This window comes from Hyperoodon ampullatus, assembly GCF_949752795.1.
Source record: "Hyperoodon ampullatus genome assembly, chromosome: 11".
Taxonomy (NCBI): Eukaryota; Metazoa; Chordata; class Mammalia; order Artiodactyla; family Ziphiidae; genus Hyperoodon; species Hyperoodon ampullatus.
In genome coordinates this window covers 88,382,814-88,401,543 of record NC_136924.1, presented here as the reverse complement: position 1 = coordinate 88,401,543, position 18,730 = coordinate 88,382,814, and the positions used below count along the sequence as shown (strand labels likewise).

Below are 18,730 nucleotides of genomic sequence, written 5' to 3'. Positions count from 1 at the left end.
GTCCTGATATAACATCTGGTGCTCTTTCCACTATATGAAACTGTTTCTGGCATGTTTTGCTTTTGCCATGTTTTTGTTTGTTTGCTTAATTTTAACTGACTTAATAAACCTTTTCACAGCATTGTAAGCACAGGAAGCTCAGCTCGGTGCTCTGTGATGACCTAGATGGGTGGGATGGGGGGCAGGGTGGTGGGAGGGAGGTCCAAGAGGGAGGGGATATAGGTGTACATACAGCTGATTCACTTCATTGTACAGCAGAAACTAAGACAACATTGTAAAGCAATTATACTCAAAAAAAAAAAAAAAAAAAAACTACTGGTGAACCCCACCAACTTGGGTATTAAAAGTTTCCATTTTCATCCTCTTTCCCATTGAGACCATCAACACTCTTAGATGCATCCTTTTAACATCTTAATTCCACTAATCATCTTCCTTATCCTCGTGTTTTCTATTCACAGAAGTCTATGGAAATTTAGTCCCCATCATGCTTACAATATCGAAAAAGATGTTTAGATATAGTCCCTTATCAGAATATAAATTAGCTAATATCCAACACACAGAGAACCCAAAGAATGGTGCCAAACATCCTTTTCCCCAAATTGCCTTAAAGTATGTATTATATCAACCTCAGTTGGACAGGTAGAAGTTCATTCTCTCTGTGCCCTATTGCTTGATACATCCTTTCATACACATACTTGAATCAAGAGTTCTGACTTCACTCTTCCCTGTATGCCTCAGGGTTAAGGCCAGGGTGACTGTTGATCCAGACTCCATCAAAGGAGAGAAATGAGTCCCTTCATTTTTGTAGGAATCAGCTTAGGTCATTCAGATTTTCAGAATGAAATAGGGCCGAGATGTATAAATATAGTAAGGCCATAAATGTAACTCATTACACAACTTAAATTTGAAGAAAAATGCACTTAATATATCACACTTTTCCTCAGGAGCTCCTACCCTGTAACTAATGAGAAGAAAAAACTTTCCATCAGTTACAAAAAAATTAGTCAATTCAATAATTTAAATAGTCCTTTTAGAATTACGCAGTCTCCCTCCTTCAGATAAAATGCTCAGTCACTCAGATAGCTTCCCGACACCTTCCCTTTCTAAGAGGATATCTGGATACAAAGATCAGAAAAGAAACAGATTATTTGAACTAGTTACTTATGATATCCAAATCAAAGGCATTTTTAAGCTGGTGGTTATTTGTTATATCTTGTGTAGCTTGTGATTGGTGCTCTCCCAGCTTCACCAGGGCTTACTGACACTCCCTGGGTGACCTGGGCTCTCGCAGGCACCATAGACCCATATGGGACATCCAGCTGACCTCAACTCAGATGGTTCAATCAGATGCCCTTATTACAGAGGCCCTTTGTCCCCACCATGTGACCCCCTTTATGAAAACACCCTTACACAGATATCTTTAGCTGTGCCTAGACTCCATCTCTTCTGTACAGAAACCAAAGAAGACCCAATAAAGCTAAACACAGGAATTCCTTTTGCCTGTATGTCACATGGCCTGAAGTTTAAGGTCACTCCACAAGTTGGTACAAGAGCAGTTCAATAGGTGACTTTCTTCCAGAATCTGAAGCTTGAGGTACAGCATGGAGTCCCCTCTGCTCTCATCATTAGGCTATGCTCACTTATCTAACACTCCTCCCCATGGGTCTTCCTATAGGCAGAAGAGGGGGAAATTGGGATACCTCTGTCTACCATACTCACTCTGTCTCTCTTTCTCTGTCTTCTGCTTCCCACAATCTCAAATTGCCAGAAAGTCGTGGCTTTTTCTTTTGCCACATTCCCCTTCCAATACGCCACATCCTCCCTCCTCACTCCTGTTGATTCTACTGTGGATAGGAATATTTTCTGTAAATACTGTGGAGGACATTAACATCTGAGCCTCCAAACTTAGTGTTAGACCTTTTTGCATTCTGGCTGAAACTAGGCCAAAACTTTTCCCAAGAGGATGGATGCTTCAGACCATTTAGGGCAAGGTTATATACTCTGAAAAGTAAAAGAGAAAATCACAATCATAATTTTCTAATCTTTACCTTATTGAGTTAACTTTTAGCTTGCTAATACTGGTCCCTGCTATTGTTATACCAAAAAACAAAACAAAACAAAAATAACTTTCTCCAGATGAGGAGGGAATAGAACAAAGGGGAAAAAAATGACACAAAATTCATTCTGCTAAAACAATATTCTTGGGTTGTATAAAGATATCTGCCCAGTAATGTTTAAAATTATAAATGTTTGAAATGTTTAAAATATATCCCTTGGGCAGATACTTTTTAACAATATCTTTAGATATGAAAACTAAAGAAGCCAAGCCTCAGGAAGCCTCAGGATTTAAAAACTTTATTTGTTGGATTTTTTCCTTCATATTTTGCATATTTGTCCATTAAATGGCAAGGTAGAATTCTATGTTATTTTCAAAGAGGCTTACTTTGCTTTAAAGTTCTTTATAAACTTAATTTTATTGACTTTAAGTTCTACAGTTTTAATTTGGTATGTTGATCAAAGACTGTTCTTAGTGATCATGGAACATTTTACCAATAATCTTATTCATATATACAAGCCAGGTGTAGCTTGTTTTTTAATTCCTATAAGCCTCTGTGGATCTGGATGTTACTGAAGCTGTTAAAAGTATCCATGAATTCTTCCTGTCTAAAGTCTTTCCTGTATTCACTCTCATTTACTATAGTAATTTACAGCATAGTTTTAAATATTCAAAATATGAATAATCTCTCTATTTATGCTTAAAGAATCATTTCCTCTATGAAGTCCCACAACTATTTTGATTCTATAAGTTTAGAGCTCATATCTTTAAAGACGCCCAAGGAATTTAGTCACCCTGGAGCAAAAAAATGTGCTTAAGAGTTAACATCTTTATTGATTTAAGGGAGTCATAACTCCAAGACTATAAATTTGAGATTCTTAGTCCCATCTTGTAATCAACATTGTTGCAAATTAAGAGTAAATGCTACCTGTTAGAAACCATTGTGGAAACAATTTTCTTCGGTGGAAAATAAATGTAGGTGTCTATGGACATAGCCATGTATGCAGTATATTAGAAATGAACCACTAATCAGTACCTAGGCTTGAGGAATATTGTATTTATCTTCTAGCTACTGAATGAAGCTACTGAAATAGCTGATTATGTTTATACTCCAAAAGAAATTTATAGATAATAATAGCTTCTTCCCTTTTGAAGTGACTTCTGCCTGTCCATATGTGTTGTCTTTTGCAGCAAATCAATTCTCAGGTCTATGTTATTCAGCACAACATTACAGAGTGAGCCTCCCAAAGAACTGATAGCTCCGGGAGTGTGGGATATAAGCCAGCCATCCCCAGTGACCCTGCAGGTAAGTGTCAGGCTATGAGATTAAAGTACACACAGCAAGTATTGGTTGATAAGTAGCTTGTTGTCAATTACAGAAACAATTTTCTTCCAGGATCACACATTTTAATAGTCTTCTCTTTCTCCAGCCTTCTGGGATTTGTAAAATCTCTATTGCTTTTATTTTGCATTCAGTATTCTCAAAGCACTTTTCTCTCAGCTTACATAATAGCAATTTCAAGCCATTCTCTATCAAACACAATCATGAAGGAGAGGGATGGAGTGTTGCCATGAATCTACTCATTATACGTATTCATTTTTCTTTCCATTGTCTAAAAACAGTCATTAGTATATATTATTAACTTGGTACCTTATTCACACCTGCCTCTTCATTGTGTCATGTTTCCTTAAGATTTCTTTTGTTGTGTGTTTCCTAAATGACTAGCAATTAGCTGGATAGTGGGGGAGAAACTGTAAACAAATATCCTTTCTTTTTCCTTAAAGGCTCTCTACTTTCTGCTATTTGTAATCATGAATGATTCCTGGTTAATGATTCCAGGCTTTGGTCCTTTCTACTCAGAGGATTTTTTTCTCACTTTCCTCATTTTTTTTTTTTTAAAGAGAAGAGAGTCCTGAGACTTTTTTTTTTTAGGAGTTTATTAATTAATTTATTTATTTTTGCTGTCTTGCGTCTTCGTTTCCGTGCGAGGGCTTTCTCTAGTTGTGGCAAGTGGGGGCCACTCTTCAGTGCGGTGCGCGGGCCTCTCACTATGGCGGCCTCTCTTGTTGCGGAGCACAGGCTCCAGACGCGCAGGCTCAGCAGTTGTGGTTCACGGGCCCAGTCGCTCCGCGGCATGTGGGATCCTCCCAGACCAGGGTTCGAACCAGTGTCCCCTGCATTAGCAGGCAGACTCCCAACCACTGCGCCACCAGGGAAGCCCCTCACTTTCCTCATTTTTTCATGATTATAAGTGATCAGATTCATCAGATACCTGAAGCATGGACACTCCCATACATGGCAATGCAGGGAATATGGACTTTCCATCTCCATAGGGAAAACTGGGCAGCATTCTGTAGAACAGGATTTTTCAACCTCGGTACTATTGACATTTTGGACAGGATAAGTCTTTGTTGTGGGGACTGTCCTGTGCATTGTAGGATACTTGGCAGCGTCTTTGACTTTTACCCACTAGGTGCCAGTAGCACTTCCCCAGTTCTGACAATCAAAAATGCCTCCAAATATTGTCAGATGATCTCTAGGGGTAAATTTGCCTTCAGTGAGGATCACTACACTAGAGGGAACTAGTGCAGTCCGGAGGTTCGTAAAATTGCCAGGTTTGGGTTGAGCGGTGTGAGGGACAAAGTTTAGCAAAATGGACAGCAAGATGTTAAAAACGGTAAAGAAAAATAACACTAATAAAAATGTGGCTTTCACTCTGAAGGATGGAGGATGTCCCCCGCAGACAGTAGCCAAAGATCCACTTCGAATCCATGGACATGTTGATAAAAAAGAGTGGTTGTTCAGGGTGGATCTCGGCACAACATCCTAACACTCAACATTGATGGCTTACTGATTAGCAGATGTTTCCTCGTAACAGGACAGCTACTTTCTTTGAGAGGATGAGTGCATTTCTTATCAGACTATTTCTTGCCAGGCCCAAACCACCTGAACTTAACCAAAATCTTCCAAGTCTGACCCTTGCCAGAGCTTTGTGGATATAAATTTATGAGTATCTGGGTCTTTAGCAGCAGCGGTGAGGTGGAGGATGTAAGGGAGACTATCAGATGAGACTCGCCTTGATTCTTCTCAGATGAAGGGAACAGCTGCTTTAGGAACACAGATCGTGGAAGTGGAATCTGAAGCATTTGACAGCAGCATAGATTTCAAAGCAGAGACCTGGAGCCATGACAGAATTTATCTTACAAAAACGGAAAGAGGGCATGGAAATAATTCAACAGTATGCAAAAACGTTAAATTATCTGCTTTTACAAAATAATTTCAAATGGTATAGACATAGAGGGAAACGCCTCAGATGTTTTTAATTGATGATGAAATATACAAAATAAAACAGGAGTTACTAAGGTATTAAAGCCTTAATAACCAGCACCACTCTAATTACACACAGCTAAATTTAGAGCAGAATTTTCAACCTAAAGATTATGAGATGGTAAGGAAATTCGAAGCAAGTTCTGCAACCAGTGTTGTTAAGGAGTCAGGGTGGGTCTCAAGGGAAAGAAGTCAGGCTGAGAGTTAGGAAATCTGGAGTCTAGTCTTAGCTCTTTAACAGTAAACTTTATGACTGTGAACAAGTCATTTAACCTTCTATTTTCACCTGCGTGCAATGAAAGAATTGTACAGTACTATGCCTGTCCAACTTCTTTCAGATCTGTACTTTGCTGACTGTCTATATTAGATGGACAATTACTGCCACACTGTTGCCACCGCAGTATGATAAGAGATATATGTTACAGAACTTGATTCCTTCAAGTCAATCTTGTTTTTTTCATGTTGTGCTGCTGACTGGAAGCAGTGGATAGAGTGAAGTAGATCTGAGTTCAGACATGGAGACAAATTGTTATATGATTCCATCAACCTGTATCTCCCTCAACTTCCTCCCTCTCTCTGTATACAATCTAGTAGAGTGACTCATAATTTAAGCCCTAAGAGCAGAGCTGTTTTAGTTAATGTTGCTCTTGTTTTGTTTTATGTTTCTCTACTTATTCATCTTCTCATTCATGTCTAAATTCACTATATTTTGGTTTATTTGTCCTCACCACACTGAACTATTGTCAGGCAACCTGCTAATTTCTAGTTGCCAAATCCAGTGCTTGTTCTCATTTCTCTTCATACTAGCCCTCTCTCTGCAATTTTTGTCACTGTCTCTTCCCCATTACAGAACACTCTTCCCCTCTGTTGCTGTCCTAGGTTTCTCTTCACACTCTCTCTGGTTATTCCTTCTCTGTCTTCTTTCCGGACTCCTCTTCTTCTGCTAGTCCCTACTGTTGCCAGTTCTCAAGGATTCCATCTGCTGCCCATTGCTATTCTCAGTAGATATATTCTCCCTGAGAAAATTTCTTTAAAGCTTTATTGACATATACTTCACATACCATACAATCCTCCCATTTAAAGTGTGCAATTCAGTGTTTTCTAGTATTTTCACAGATATGTGCAACTAATCTCACCAACGTCAACTTTAGAGCATTTTCATTTTTATAAAGAAATCTCATAACTTTTAGCTGTCACTTCCTAGTCCCAACTCTAAGCAACTACTAATGCACTTTCTGTCTCTGTAGATTCACCTATTCTGCCCATTTCATATAAATGGAATCATACAATGTGTGTTTTTTTGTGGCTAAATTCTTTTACTTAGCATAATGTTTCAAAATTTATCCACTTTGTAGCATATATCAGTATTTATTTCTTTTTTATTGTTGAATAATATTACATTATATAGCTATACCACACTTTATCCACTTATTAGTTGATATGCATTTAGATTATTTCCACCTTTTGGCTATTAAGAATAGTGCTGCTATGAACATTCATATACAAATTTGTGTGTGAACATATGTTTTCATTTATCTTGGGTGTATACCCAGCAGTGGAATTGCTGGGTCTCATTCATTCCTAAGGTTTAATATACAGTATCTTGCAGGTTCACTTCTAAGTCTGTATCTTTAGTTCACACTCCTTTACACCACAAGCTTCAGACAAATATAAGCACGTGCATGCCTAGCTTCTCACATGGATATTCTGTAGACAGCTTCAAAGACAACACATCCCAAACTGAGCTCACCATCCTCTCAAAATGGTTTCACTCCCTGTATTATTTATGTCTGTTCACGCCCCCAGATACACCGAGCTGTTTCACTTGTCTCCTCCTTCTTTCTCGCTACTCATATTCAGTCCACACTATATTCTGCCAACTTATCTCCATGTGTTCCTCATGTCTGTCCTCACAATTCCCCACCTCATCTGCCCTAGTTCAACAGTTCCCTCCTAGGTTACAACGGTTTAGATGTTTTTTCTTGGCTTTAGTTTTGTTATTCTCTAATCCAAAATCCACAAGTGTGATCCTTCTAAAATGTAAATCTGAACCTACCACTCTCCCATTTATACTCTTCAATAACTCAGCACTACCTAGAGAATTAAGGACGAGCAATACAACGTAGCCCCCTCCACTGTTTCCCTTGCCACTCCTTGACTGACAATGTTGCTCCAGCAACACTGAAAGAGTTATAGTTTCTGACATGCACTGTCCTGCTTTTATCTTATGTGCATTTATGAATACTATTCCCTGCCTGCAATGTATCTACCGTCTTCCCTTCACCATCTACTGCCCATCTCTCAGGCTTAGTGTCTGTAATTGTTATTCACCTTTTAGGATCCATGGACCCTTCTCTAGGGATCTCTCCCTTACCCGCTCGTCTCTTTCCACTCCAAGCAGGGTTAAGTGCCCTTCCTCTATATTCACATAATAGCCAGTAAGATTTTTATCAACACATTTACATTATATTTCTTTCTCAAGAACTTCTTTCCCATTGACTTCTTGATTTTTGAGGACATTGACAGTGTTTTATCCCCAGAATCTAGCATAGCACCAGGAATACAGTATTTGTAAATTACTGATATGTGTCCATACCTCTGACCACTACAATAATCAAACCTACAGATATTTCTAAACTTAGCACTTTGGTCCGCTTGTTGGAATTCTGATAGATACCACTATGTTCAGTTTTTCTTCTTGTGTGAGCAGTCCTTCTCATTAAACCATAGTTCTTACCTACTCATTCATGCAAAGTATTTTCCTTTACCTAACATTTCGTTACCAGCTTATCCTTAATTATCAGCAATGTCATGGGGAGGCAACAGTCTTATTATTGGTACCTGGTCCTTAGACCACAGTACATTTTGTGCCCTAATGTAGCATAGGTTCTTTTCTCTTCACTGCTGAACCACTATATGGGTCCCTCTTTTACAACTCCTTCCTTGAGACTCACAGAAATTGCCATCTAGTTAGTAGGCATCCTTCCCTCCCTTGAACTGCATAGAACTTATGGTCCAATATTTGTGTGCCTTATAATATCCAAACTACATCTACAGTCAGGCTGCATTTCTTTGAACAAACTGACAGAATCATGGGGGTCTGAGCAAGCCCATGGACACCTTATTGGCATGGTTGTGGATCATGGACACTAGGGACATTCACAGCAGCTCCTTTAAGGAATTCCAAAACATGAAGTCATAGTAGAAACTGTGGTGGGCAAGTGTAAGTGGAAAAGGATGAGGGAGGAAGTAAAGTAAGATAGATAAATGGAACACAAGAAGCTAATATTCAAACGTTTAAGGAGGTATGAATTAGGAGTTTGGATGACTGGGGTCTGAGTATTTGCCTGTACCCCAGAAGAAAGAGCCTCATAATTTTTTTGCTTGAAACCAGGAGTCTATCTTCAACACTTGACAAATAGGTGTCATGGCACATGCAGTGCACACATTAAAAGAATGATCCTGGAGCATTCTATTAAAAAAAAAGACTGAGGCCAAGGCTAGACTTAGTGGGTCATGACCACAGAAGGAGAAGAGTCCTATGTTTGCCATTAATAACTTGAAACACAGCTTTGGGGTGCTATATACTTATTGTACCCTATTTTAATTGTTAACGTTTACCTTTCTCCTCCTCCATAATGCATAGTACTCAAAAGAATTCTAGAGCAGCAGTCGGCGAACTGTCAGGGCATGAGGAGCCGTGAGCCCGAGCTGCACGCAGCAGCCCGCATGGCAAAACAGAAAGCCAGCTGAACAGAGTGCGCAGAGTGGCACTGGCAGCCATGACGCAGGCAGCCCAGGCAACCCAGGCAGCCCAAACAGCCTCACAGGAAGCCTTTATGACTCCAACTGCTCTGCGGACTGCAAGCTGTGGTGGCACAGCCCCGCTACAGCAGTCGCAGTCTCTGTGGGGCTAGCAGAAGCCTTTTCGCTTTTTTACTTACCACCTCATTTCTACTCTAGTGGCTTGGATAACAAGCCGTGTGACTGACAGGGTCTAGGTGCTCCGGTTGGGTGTCAGGCCTGTGCCTCTGAGGTGTGAGAGCCAAGTTCAGAACACTGGTCCAACAGAGACCTCTGAGCTCCGCTTAATATCAAATGGCAAAAGCTCTCCCAGAGAGAGCTTTCATCTCAACGCTAAGACCCAGCTCCACTCAACGACCAGCAAGCTACAGTGCTGGACACCCGATGCCAAACAACTAGCAAGACAGGAGCACAACCCCACCCACTAGCAGAGAGGCTGCCTAAAATCATAATAAGGTCACAGACACCCCAAAACACACCACTGGATGAGATTCTGTCCACCAGAAAGACAAGATCCAGCCTTATCCACCAGAACACAAGCACCACTCCAATCCACCAAGAAGCCTACACAAACTGCTGAACTAACCTTAGCCACTGGGGGCACACACCAAAAAAACAGGAACTACGAACCGGCAGGCTGTGAAAAGGAGACCCCAAACACAGTAACTTAAGCAAAATAAGAAGACACAGAAACACACAGCAGATGAAAGAACAAGGTAAAAACCCAGCAGACCAAACAAATGAAGAGGAAATAGACGGTCTACCTGAAAAAGAATTCACAGTAATCATAGTAAAGATGATCCAAAATCTTGGAAATAGAATGGAGAAAATACAAGAAACGTTTAACAAGGACCTAGAAGAACTAAAGAGCAAACAAACGATGAACAACACAATAAATGAAATTAAAAATTCTCTAGAAGGGATCAATAGCAGAATAACTGAGGCAGAAGAACGGATAAGTGACCTGGAAGATAAAATGGTGGAAATAACTACCACAGAGCAGAATAAAGAAAAAAGAATGAAAAGAATTGAGGACAGTCTCAGAACTCTGGGACAAAATTAAATGCACCAACATTCCAATTATAGGGGTCCCAGAAGAAGAAGAGGAAAAGAAAGGGACTGAGAAAATATTTGAAGAGATTACAGTTGAAAACTTCCCTAATATGGGAAAGGAAATAGTTAATCAAGTCCATGAAGCACAGAGAGTCCCATACAGGATAAATCCAAGGAGAAACACGCCAAGACACATATTAATCAAACTATCAAAAATTAAATACAAGGAATAAATATTAAAAGCAGCAAGGGAAAAACAACAAATAACATACAAGGGAATCCCCATAAAGTTAACAGCTGATCTTTCTGCAGAAACTCTGTAAGCCACAAGGGAGTGGCAGGACATATTTAAAGTGATGAAAGGGAAACAACTACAACCAAGGTAACTCTACCCAGCAAGGATCTCATTCAGATTTGACGGAAAAATTAAAACCTTTACAGACAAGAAAAAGCTAAAAGAATTCAGCACCACCAAACCAGCTTTACAACAAATGCTAATAGAACTTCTCCAGGCCAGAAACACAAGAGAAGGAAAAGACCTACAATAACAAACCCAAAACAATAAAGAAAATGGAAATAGGAATATACATTTTGATAACTGCCTTAAATGTAAATGGATTAAATGCTCCAACTAAAAGACATAGACTGAATGGATACAAAAACAAGACCTGTGTATATGCTATCTACAAGAGACCCACTTCAGACCTAGGGAGACACACAGACTGAAAGTGAGGGGATGGAAAAAGTTATTTCTTGCAAATGGAAATCAAAAGAAAGCTGGAGTAGCAATACTCAAATCAGACAAAATAGTCTTTAAAATAAAGCCTATTACAAGAGACAAAGAAGGACAGTGCATAATGATCAAGGGATCAATCCAAGAAGAAGATATAACAATTATAAATATTTCTGCACCCAACATAGGAGCACCTCAATACATAAGGCAAATGCTAACAGCCATAAAAGGGAAAATCAACAGTAACACAATTATAGTAGGGGACTTTAACACGCCACTTTTACCAATGGACAGATCATCCAAAATGAACATAAATAAGGAAACACAAGCTTTAAATGATACATTAAACAAGATGGACTTAATTGATATTTATAGGACATTCCATGCAAAAGCAACAGAATACACTTTCTTCTCAAGTGCTCGTGGAACATTCTCCACGATAGTTCATTTCTTGAGTCACAAATCAAGCCTTGGTAAATTTAACAAAATTGAAATCATATCAAGTATCTTTTCTGACCACAGTGCTATGAGACTAGATATCAATTACATTAAAAAATCAGTAAAAAATACAAACACATGGAGGCTAAACAACACACTACTAAATAACCAAGAGATCACTGAATAAATCAAAGAGGAAATCAAAAAATACCTAGAAAAAAAATGACAATGAAAACACGATGACCCAAAACCTATGGGATGCAGCAAAAGCAGTTCTAAGAGGGAAGTTTATAACAATACAATCCTACCGCAAGAAACAAGAAATATCTCAGATAAACAACCTAACCTTACACCTAAATCAATCAGAGAGAGAAGAACAAAACAAAACAAAACAAAAAACCACCAAAGTTAGTAGAAGGAGAGAAATCATAAAGATCAGATCAGAAATAAATGAAAAAGAAATGAAGAAAACAATAGCAAAGATCAATAAAACTAAAAGCTGGTTCTTTGAGAAGATAAAATTAATAAACCATTAGCCAGACTCATCAAGAAAAAAAGGGAGAAGACTCAAATCAACAGAATTAGAAATGAAAAAGAGACACAACAACTGACACTGCAGAAATAAAAAGGATCATGAGAGATTACTACAAGCAACTCTATGCCAATAAAATTGAAAACCTGGAAGAAATGGACAAATTCTTCAAAATACACAATCTTCCGAGACTGAACCAGGAAGAAATAGAAAATACAAACAGACCAATCACAAGGACTGAGATTGAGACTGTGATTAATAATCTTCCAACAGACAAAAGCCCAGGACCAGATGGCTTCACAGGCGAATTCTATCAAACATTAGGGAAGAGCTAACACCTGTCCTTCTCAAACTCTTACAAGATACAGCAGAGGGAGGAACACTCCCAAACTCATTCCATGCGGCCACCATCACACCGATACCAAAACAAGACAAAGATGTCAGAAAGAAAACTACAGGCCAATATCACTGATGAACATAGATGCAAAAATCCTCAACAAAATACTAGCAAACAGAGTCCAGCAGAACACTAAAAGGATCATACACCTTGATGAAGTGAGGTTCATCCCAGGAATGCAAGGATTCTTCAATATATGCAAATCAATCAATGTGATAAACCATATTGACAAATTGAAGGAGAAAAACCATATGATCATCTCAGTAGATGCATAAAATGCTTTTGACACAATTCAATACCCATTTATGACAAAAACCTTCCAGAAAGTAGGCATAGAGGGAACTTACCTCAACATAATAAAGGCCATATATGACAACCCCACAGCCAGCATCATTCTCAGTGGTGAAAAACTGAAACTATTTCCTCTAAGATCAAGAACAAGACAAGGTTGTCCACTCTCACCACTATTATTCAACATAGTTTTAGAAGTTTTAGCCACAGCAATCAGAGAAGAAAAAGAAGTAAAAGGAATCCAAATCAGAAAAGTAGAAGTAAAACTCTCACTGTTTGAAGATGACATGATACTATACATCCTAAAGATGCTACCAGAAAACTACTAGAGCTAATCACTGAATTTGGTGAAGTAGCAGGATACAAAATTAATGCACAGAAATCTCTCGCATTCCTATATACTAATGATGAGAAATTAAGGAAACACTCCCATTTACCATTGCAACAAAAAGAATAAAATACCTAGGTATAAATCTACCTACGGAGACAAAAGACCTGTATGCAGAAAACTACAAGACACTGATGAAAGAAATTAAGGATGATACAAGCAGATGGAGATATATACCATGTTCTTGGATTCGAAGAAGCAACATTGTGAAAATGACTATACTACCCAAAGCAATCTACAGATTCAGTGCAATCCCTATCAAACTACCAATGACATTTTTCACATAACTAGAACAAAAAATTTCACAATTTGTATGGAAACACAAAAGACCCCGAATAGCCAAAGCAATCTTGAGAAAGAAAAACGGAGCTGGAGGAATCAGGCTCCCTGACTTCAGACTATACAAAAAGCTACAGTAATCAAGACAGTATGGTACTGGCACAAAAACAGAAATATAGATCAATGGAACAAGATAGAAAGCCCAGAGATAAACCCACACACATGCGGTCACCTTATTTTTGATAAAGGAGGCAAGAATATACAGTGGGGAAAAGACAGCCTCTTCAATAAGTGGTGCTGGGAAAACTGGACAGCTACATGGAAAAGAATGAAATTAGAACACTCCCTAACACCAAACACAAAAATAAACTCAGAATGGATTAAAGGCCTTAATGTAAGGTCAGACATTATAAAACTCTTAGAGGAAAACATAGGCAGAACACTCTATGACATAAATCACAGCAAGATCCTTTTTGACCCACCTCCTACAGAAATGGAAATAAAAACAAAAGTAAACAAAGGGACCTAATGAAACTTAAAAGCCTTTGCACAGAAAAGGAAACAATAAACAAGATGAAAAGACAACCCTCAGAATGGGAGAAAATATTTGCAAATGAAGCAACTGACAAAGGATTAATCTTCAAAATTTACAAGCAGCTCATGCAGCTCAATATCAAAAAACAAACAACCCAATGCAAAAATGGGTAGAAGACCTAAATAGACCTTTCTCCAAAGAAGATATACAGATTGCCAGCAAACATATGAAAAGATTCTCAACATCACTAATAATTAGAGAAATGCAAATCAAAACTATAATGAGGTGTCACCTCCCACCAGTCAGAATGGCCATCATCAAAAAATCTACAAACAATAAATGCTGGAGAGGGTGTGGAGAAAACGGAACCCTCTTGCACTGTTGGTGGGAATGTAAATTGATACAGCCACTATGGAGAACAGTATGGAGGTTCCTTAAAAAACTAAAAATAGAACTACCATATGACCCAGCAATCCCACTACTGGGCATATACCCTGAGAAAACCATAATTCAAAAAGAGTCATGCCAAATGTAAAATAGATAGCTAGTGGGAAGCAGCCACATAGCACAGGGGGATCAGCTCAGTGATTTGTGACCATCTAGAGGGGTGGAAAAAGGAGGGTGGGAGTGAGATGCAAGAGGGAGTATATATGGGGATATATGTATATGTATAGCTGATTCACTTTGTTAAAAAGGAGAAACTAACACACCATTGTAAAACAATTATACTCCAATAAAGGTGTTAAAAAAAAAAGAATTATTGGGCAAATACATTAACACATACTTTGGGGGATTTTCTCTTTTGTGAAAAATTAGAACAAGAGACAATTGGGAAAATCCTGATTTTTTCTATAAGTGGCTCAAGAATCAGTAAATGTTTGCCTTCATAATATATGAAGATACACAGTTTGTATAGGGCCTCATTCATGTATCAGAAATGAAAAAAATTTTTCATAATTGAAATATATCAAATTTATTATGGATTGTTCACAGGGAACTTCTGTATTCTCATCTACTACTGTATTCTCATCTACTACCTTTAGTTTCTCATCTACCCTGCCTTTACTTAGGACCACCATAAAATTGAGTTAGCTCATTAAATACTATTTCTAGTATCTTTGTTTTATGTGTTTAAAATATTTGGATACATAAAGTTAAAGTGTAACATGCTAATACTGCAGGCACTTCTCTCCAAGGCATCAAAATTACTCTTTCTGTCAAGAGGCAAAATTTACTATAATATTGCTTTGGTTTAGAATTTCTGTTACTCAATTCTTTTTTCATGTTGGAATAATAACTGATAATTATAACAAATTTATACCAAAAACCAATTTCGCAACAAGTTGCAAAGGTTACAGAATAAAATTGCTAAGACTTTTTCAAATAAGAGCCCAAATACATTAAACTGCATCTCACATTCTACCTTATAATATTCTTCCATTTTCTCTGAGATCACAACCTAAGATAGTGCAGCAGAGAAAAATAAATTCTTTAGATTTTCTAATATGAAAATGAAAAATAATATATGATACTCTTAAGCAAATATTTTGGGCAGTAAAATATTTAGCTCATTTACATACTTGGAAACTGTATTTTTTTTGTTAACTATTATTTTATTTACTAGAATCAGATTGTCACTTAAACATGGTTTAGTGGAAAGCATGTTGAGCCAGGAAAAAAGAAGGCTTGCATTCTAGCTCTGTCTATAAAGCTGAACTATAGAACCACAGCAAAAATATTCTATTTGGTTTTATACTCGTGAAACAGATCTTTACCAGAGAAGATTTCACTATCATGTCCACAGAGTGGTTCACAGACTTAACAGATTTCAGGTAGTAGAGACCAACATAAAGTAACTCTTTTTATTTTATCAAGTGATTATATGAAAAAAGTATAATTACCATCTATAATTTTCATCATTTAATAATAGAAAGACATTTTAGTAATGAAAATTGGAAAGGATGTAATTTCAGCACTAAATAAAAATGTAACATTTAACTGTATGAAAAGTTCATATGTTATTATTTTTCTCATTTTTTCTAAGATAATGTTACAGTCTACTAATTTATATACCATTTATATAAATAATTGAGGATTTGCCAAATATCATGTATATTTAAACACCAAGTCCAAACCATAATGATTCTTTTAAAATTATTTTTAAATAATAAAAAGCACAGAAAATATAGGGTATTTATTTTACTTTAGTTTCTATAAATCTAAGATAGAAATCATTAAATTAATAATGCATTTTTCAGGCATTTGATACATGGCAAACCATTTTATTTATTTCAGATTGATTTTCCAGCTACTGAGTGGGAATATATGAAACTTGATTCTGAAGAGAATAGAAGTGATCTTGAAGAACCACCAAAAGAATGTTTAAAACATATTGTCAGACTTTCACAGAAACAGTCTCCCTTACTGTAAGTGACCCAGTTCTTGGGAGGGAATTTTGCCTGCTGTTCATGATACCAGCAGTCATACTAGAAGCACTCATATCTTTCAAGAGTGAACCTTCCTTCCCACGTAACTCCTTTCATTTCCTAAAATCATGCCTGTTGGATGATCAACTAATGTTTAGGAACTAAATTAGTAATTTTTCATGTTTTTTTAAAGATTTTTTTCCCTTGGGGCATTTAGCAACTTTAAGTTTGGTCAAAGGAAAAATAAAAGGATTGGAGATCATTCAGTTCAAAACAACAAAACAGAGACTGATATAGATCAGCGTTTAACAGTGATAAAACATGCTCAGTCCTTCAAGTAGGTAGTAAACAGAAAAATGCAAAATTTAATTATAATGGCAGATTAAAAAAGAACAGAAATAAATCATGTTTTAATAGCACTAAATTAGTAACTAAGGAGTACTTAAATTTTGTCAAACAGTAATTCTCTGGGGAAAAAAAATACCAGGAAGAATTATAAGAGAATACTAATTCTCTCTTTGTAATTATTATTTGACTTTAATATTTGGTAATATCTAAGCCACAGCTTATGGTGCTCATTACTAACCTGGCAAAAGCATAAAACTAAGAAAGCAACTCTTTGTGTGTGTGTGTGTGTGTGTGTGTGTGTGTGTGTATGTATATATATACACACATATATTTATGGTGATATATATATATATAACATACTAAAGCATTTTATTCCAAGAATAAGAAATTACTTAAAGATTTTGAATGGGGTAGTCATGTGATCTGAATAATCTTTTTGAGTGATTCTTTTGACTACAAGTTGAAGAATGGATTGGAAAGGAAGTAAGTGGAAGCAAGCAGTACAGCAGAGTAGCTTATGTAATATTTTAAGCAGGAGGTCATGGTCACTAGAACTAGGGAGATGGCAGTGGACACTGGTAGTAATGGCTAGATTTGGAGCATATTTAGAAGTTGAGAAGATGTGACTTCATGATTATTAGTAAATAGGAGTTAAGTCAATTGAAAAACCAAAGAATCAAGTTAAGTCAATGGAGAATCTAAGGTTTTTGAATTGATGAACTGGGCAGATGTTAGAGCCATTTTCTGGAGGAGGAATAAGTTTGAGACCGTCCAGACTAAGGTGTTGAATGTGATCAAGCATTCCATTTTATGTAATCTTGTTACTCCCCTGATCTCTAATTTCAACTTGTCTTACTCTTTTCCTCATTCACTTCAAGCTAGTGACATCAGTTTGCTTCACATACTTCACATGTGCTATATTCCCTCTCCCATCTCAAGGCCTTCTTATTTGGTGTTTCCTCTATATGAAATACTCCTTCCTAGTTCTTCACATGACTGAATCATCTCACCCTGTAGGTCTTCACTTAATTGTGATCTTCTCAAAGAGCCCTTCTTTGATCACCCTACCTAATGGTGTTTTTCTCTCTTTACAATCTATCTTATTACCTTTTATGTTATCACACTTAGCAGAATCTATTATCATCTTGTTTATTAATGTGTTTTTTTCTTATTAGCTTGTAAGAACTGAGAGAACAAGGAACCTATCTATCTTGTTTATCACTACATTTCCAGTGTTCTACACTGTGCCTGATAAATAATATGTGTAAAATAAATGTTATAATGAATAAAGTTCCTTTGCATAGAATTTGGTATAAAAATTACCTTAAGGATTGAAAATGTTGAAAGACTCTCTTATTCCTCAAGACACATATCTTGATGATCCATTTTTATACTAGACTAGGTGAAGCATCTTTTTATACTCCTTAATCAAAAATATAAAACCTTGCATTTAACAAGTGTGTCACATATCAGAGGCTAATATATTTGTAATGAGAGATTTTTAATATATAAAAAGGTACTATACTTTGAAATTTTAAAATATTCAAACAAAAAATATCAAAACCAACAAATAATAAGCACAGTAACTGCCTTTAAATATTAAAGGTTTGTGTTTTTAAATTAACCCCAGTGATTTCTAACTGGTTTTATACTTCAGTTTCTATTTAAGAGAATAACTTATACTATAAAATAAGTAGCATTTTCCTCTGTTTCACCCACTCAAATATAATTATCAAAGCTCAGTAGAGTATAATTTCATTCTGGACTGTGAAAACAGATGGAAACCAGCCTTCAATGTGATAAAACTTGTGTTAGAAACAGATTAAATTCATTTTCAAAATACCATATTTTATCATTTAGTTGGTGACTTAATTATTCCTTCTTTCAAATTGGTCAAATGTAATCAGTCAAAAAGTTCAGACTCAATGAAATTCAATGAAAATGTACCTATAATATTTGTAAAAATAAGAAAAACACCTTCTGATGACAGCTAAAAGAATATGTCAAATATAAAGAAAATCCTGGAACATAAGGTATAAAATAATTTGGTATGAAAGAAATTATGCTTCCACTTCTAGCCATGAAGATTACCTATTACTAAACTAATCCTCCTGAATTAAAG

General features: G+C 36.8%; 1 protein-coding gene across 6 annotated transcripts in view; it reads left to right on the top strand.

The window, feature by feature from the left end:
- Window positions 1–18,730, top strand: part of PIK3C2G (phosphatidylinositol-4-phosphate 3-kinase catalytic subunit type 2 gamma) — a gene marked incomplete at both ends in the record, with an annotated part of 352,092 nt that overhangs the window by 82,205 nt on the left and 251,157 nt on the right. For all 6 annotated transcript variants that reach the window (XM_079715212.1, XM_079715210.1, XM_079715209.1 and 3 more), the window contains 2 exons: window positions 3,248–3,362; window positions 16,130–16,260. In XM_079715212.1, the coding sequence (XP_079571338.1) occupies window positions 3,248–3,362; window positions 16,130–16,260 (246 nt within the window). The remainder of the gene's footprint in view (window positions 1–3,247; window positions 3,363–16,129; window positions 16,261–18,730) is intronic.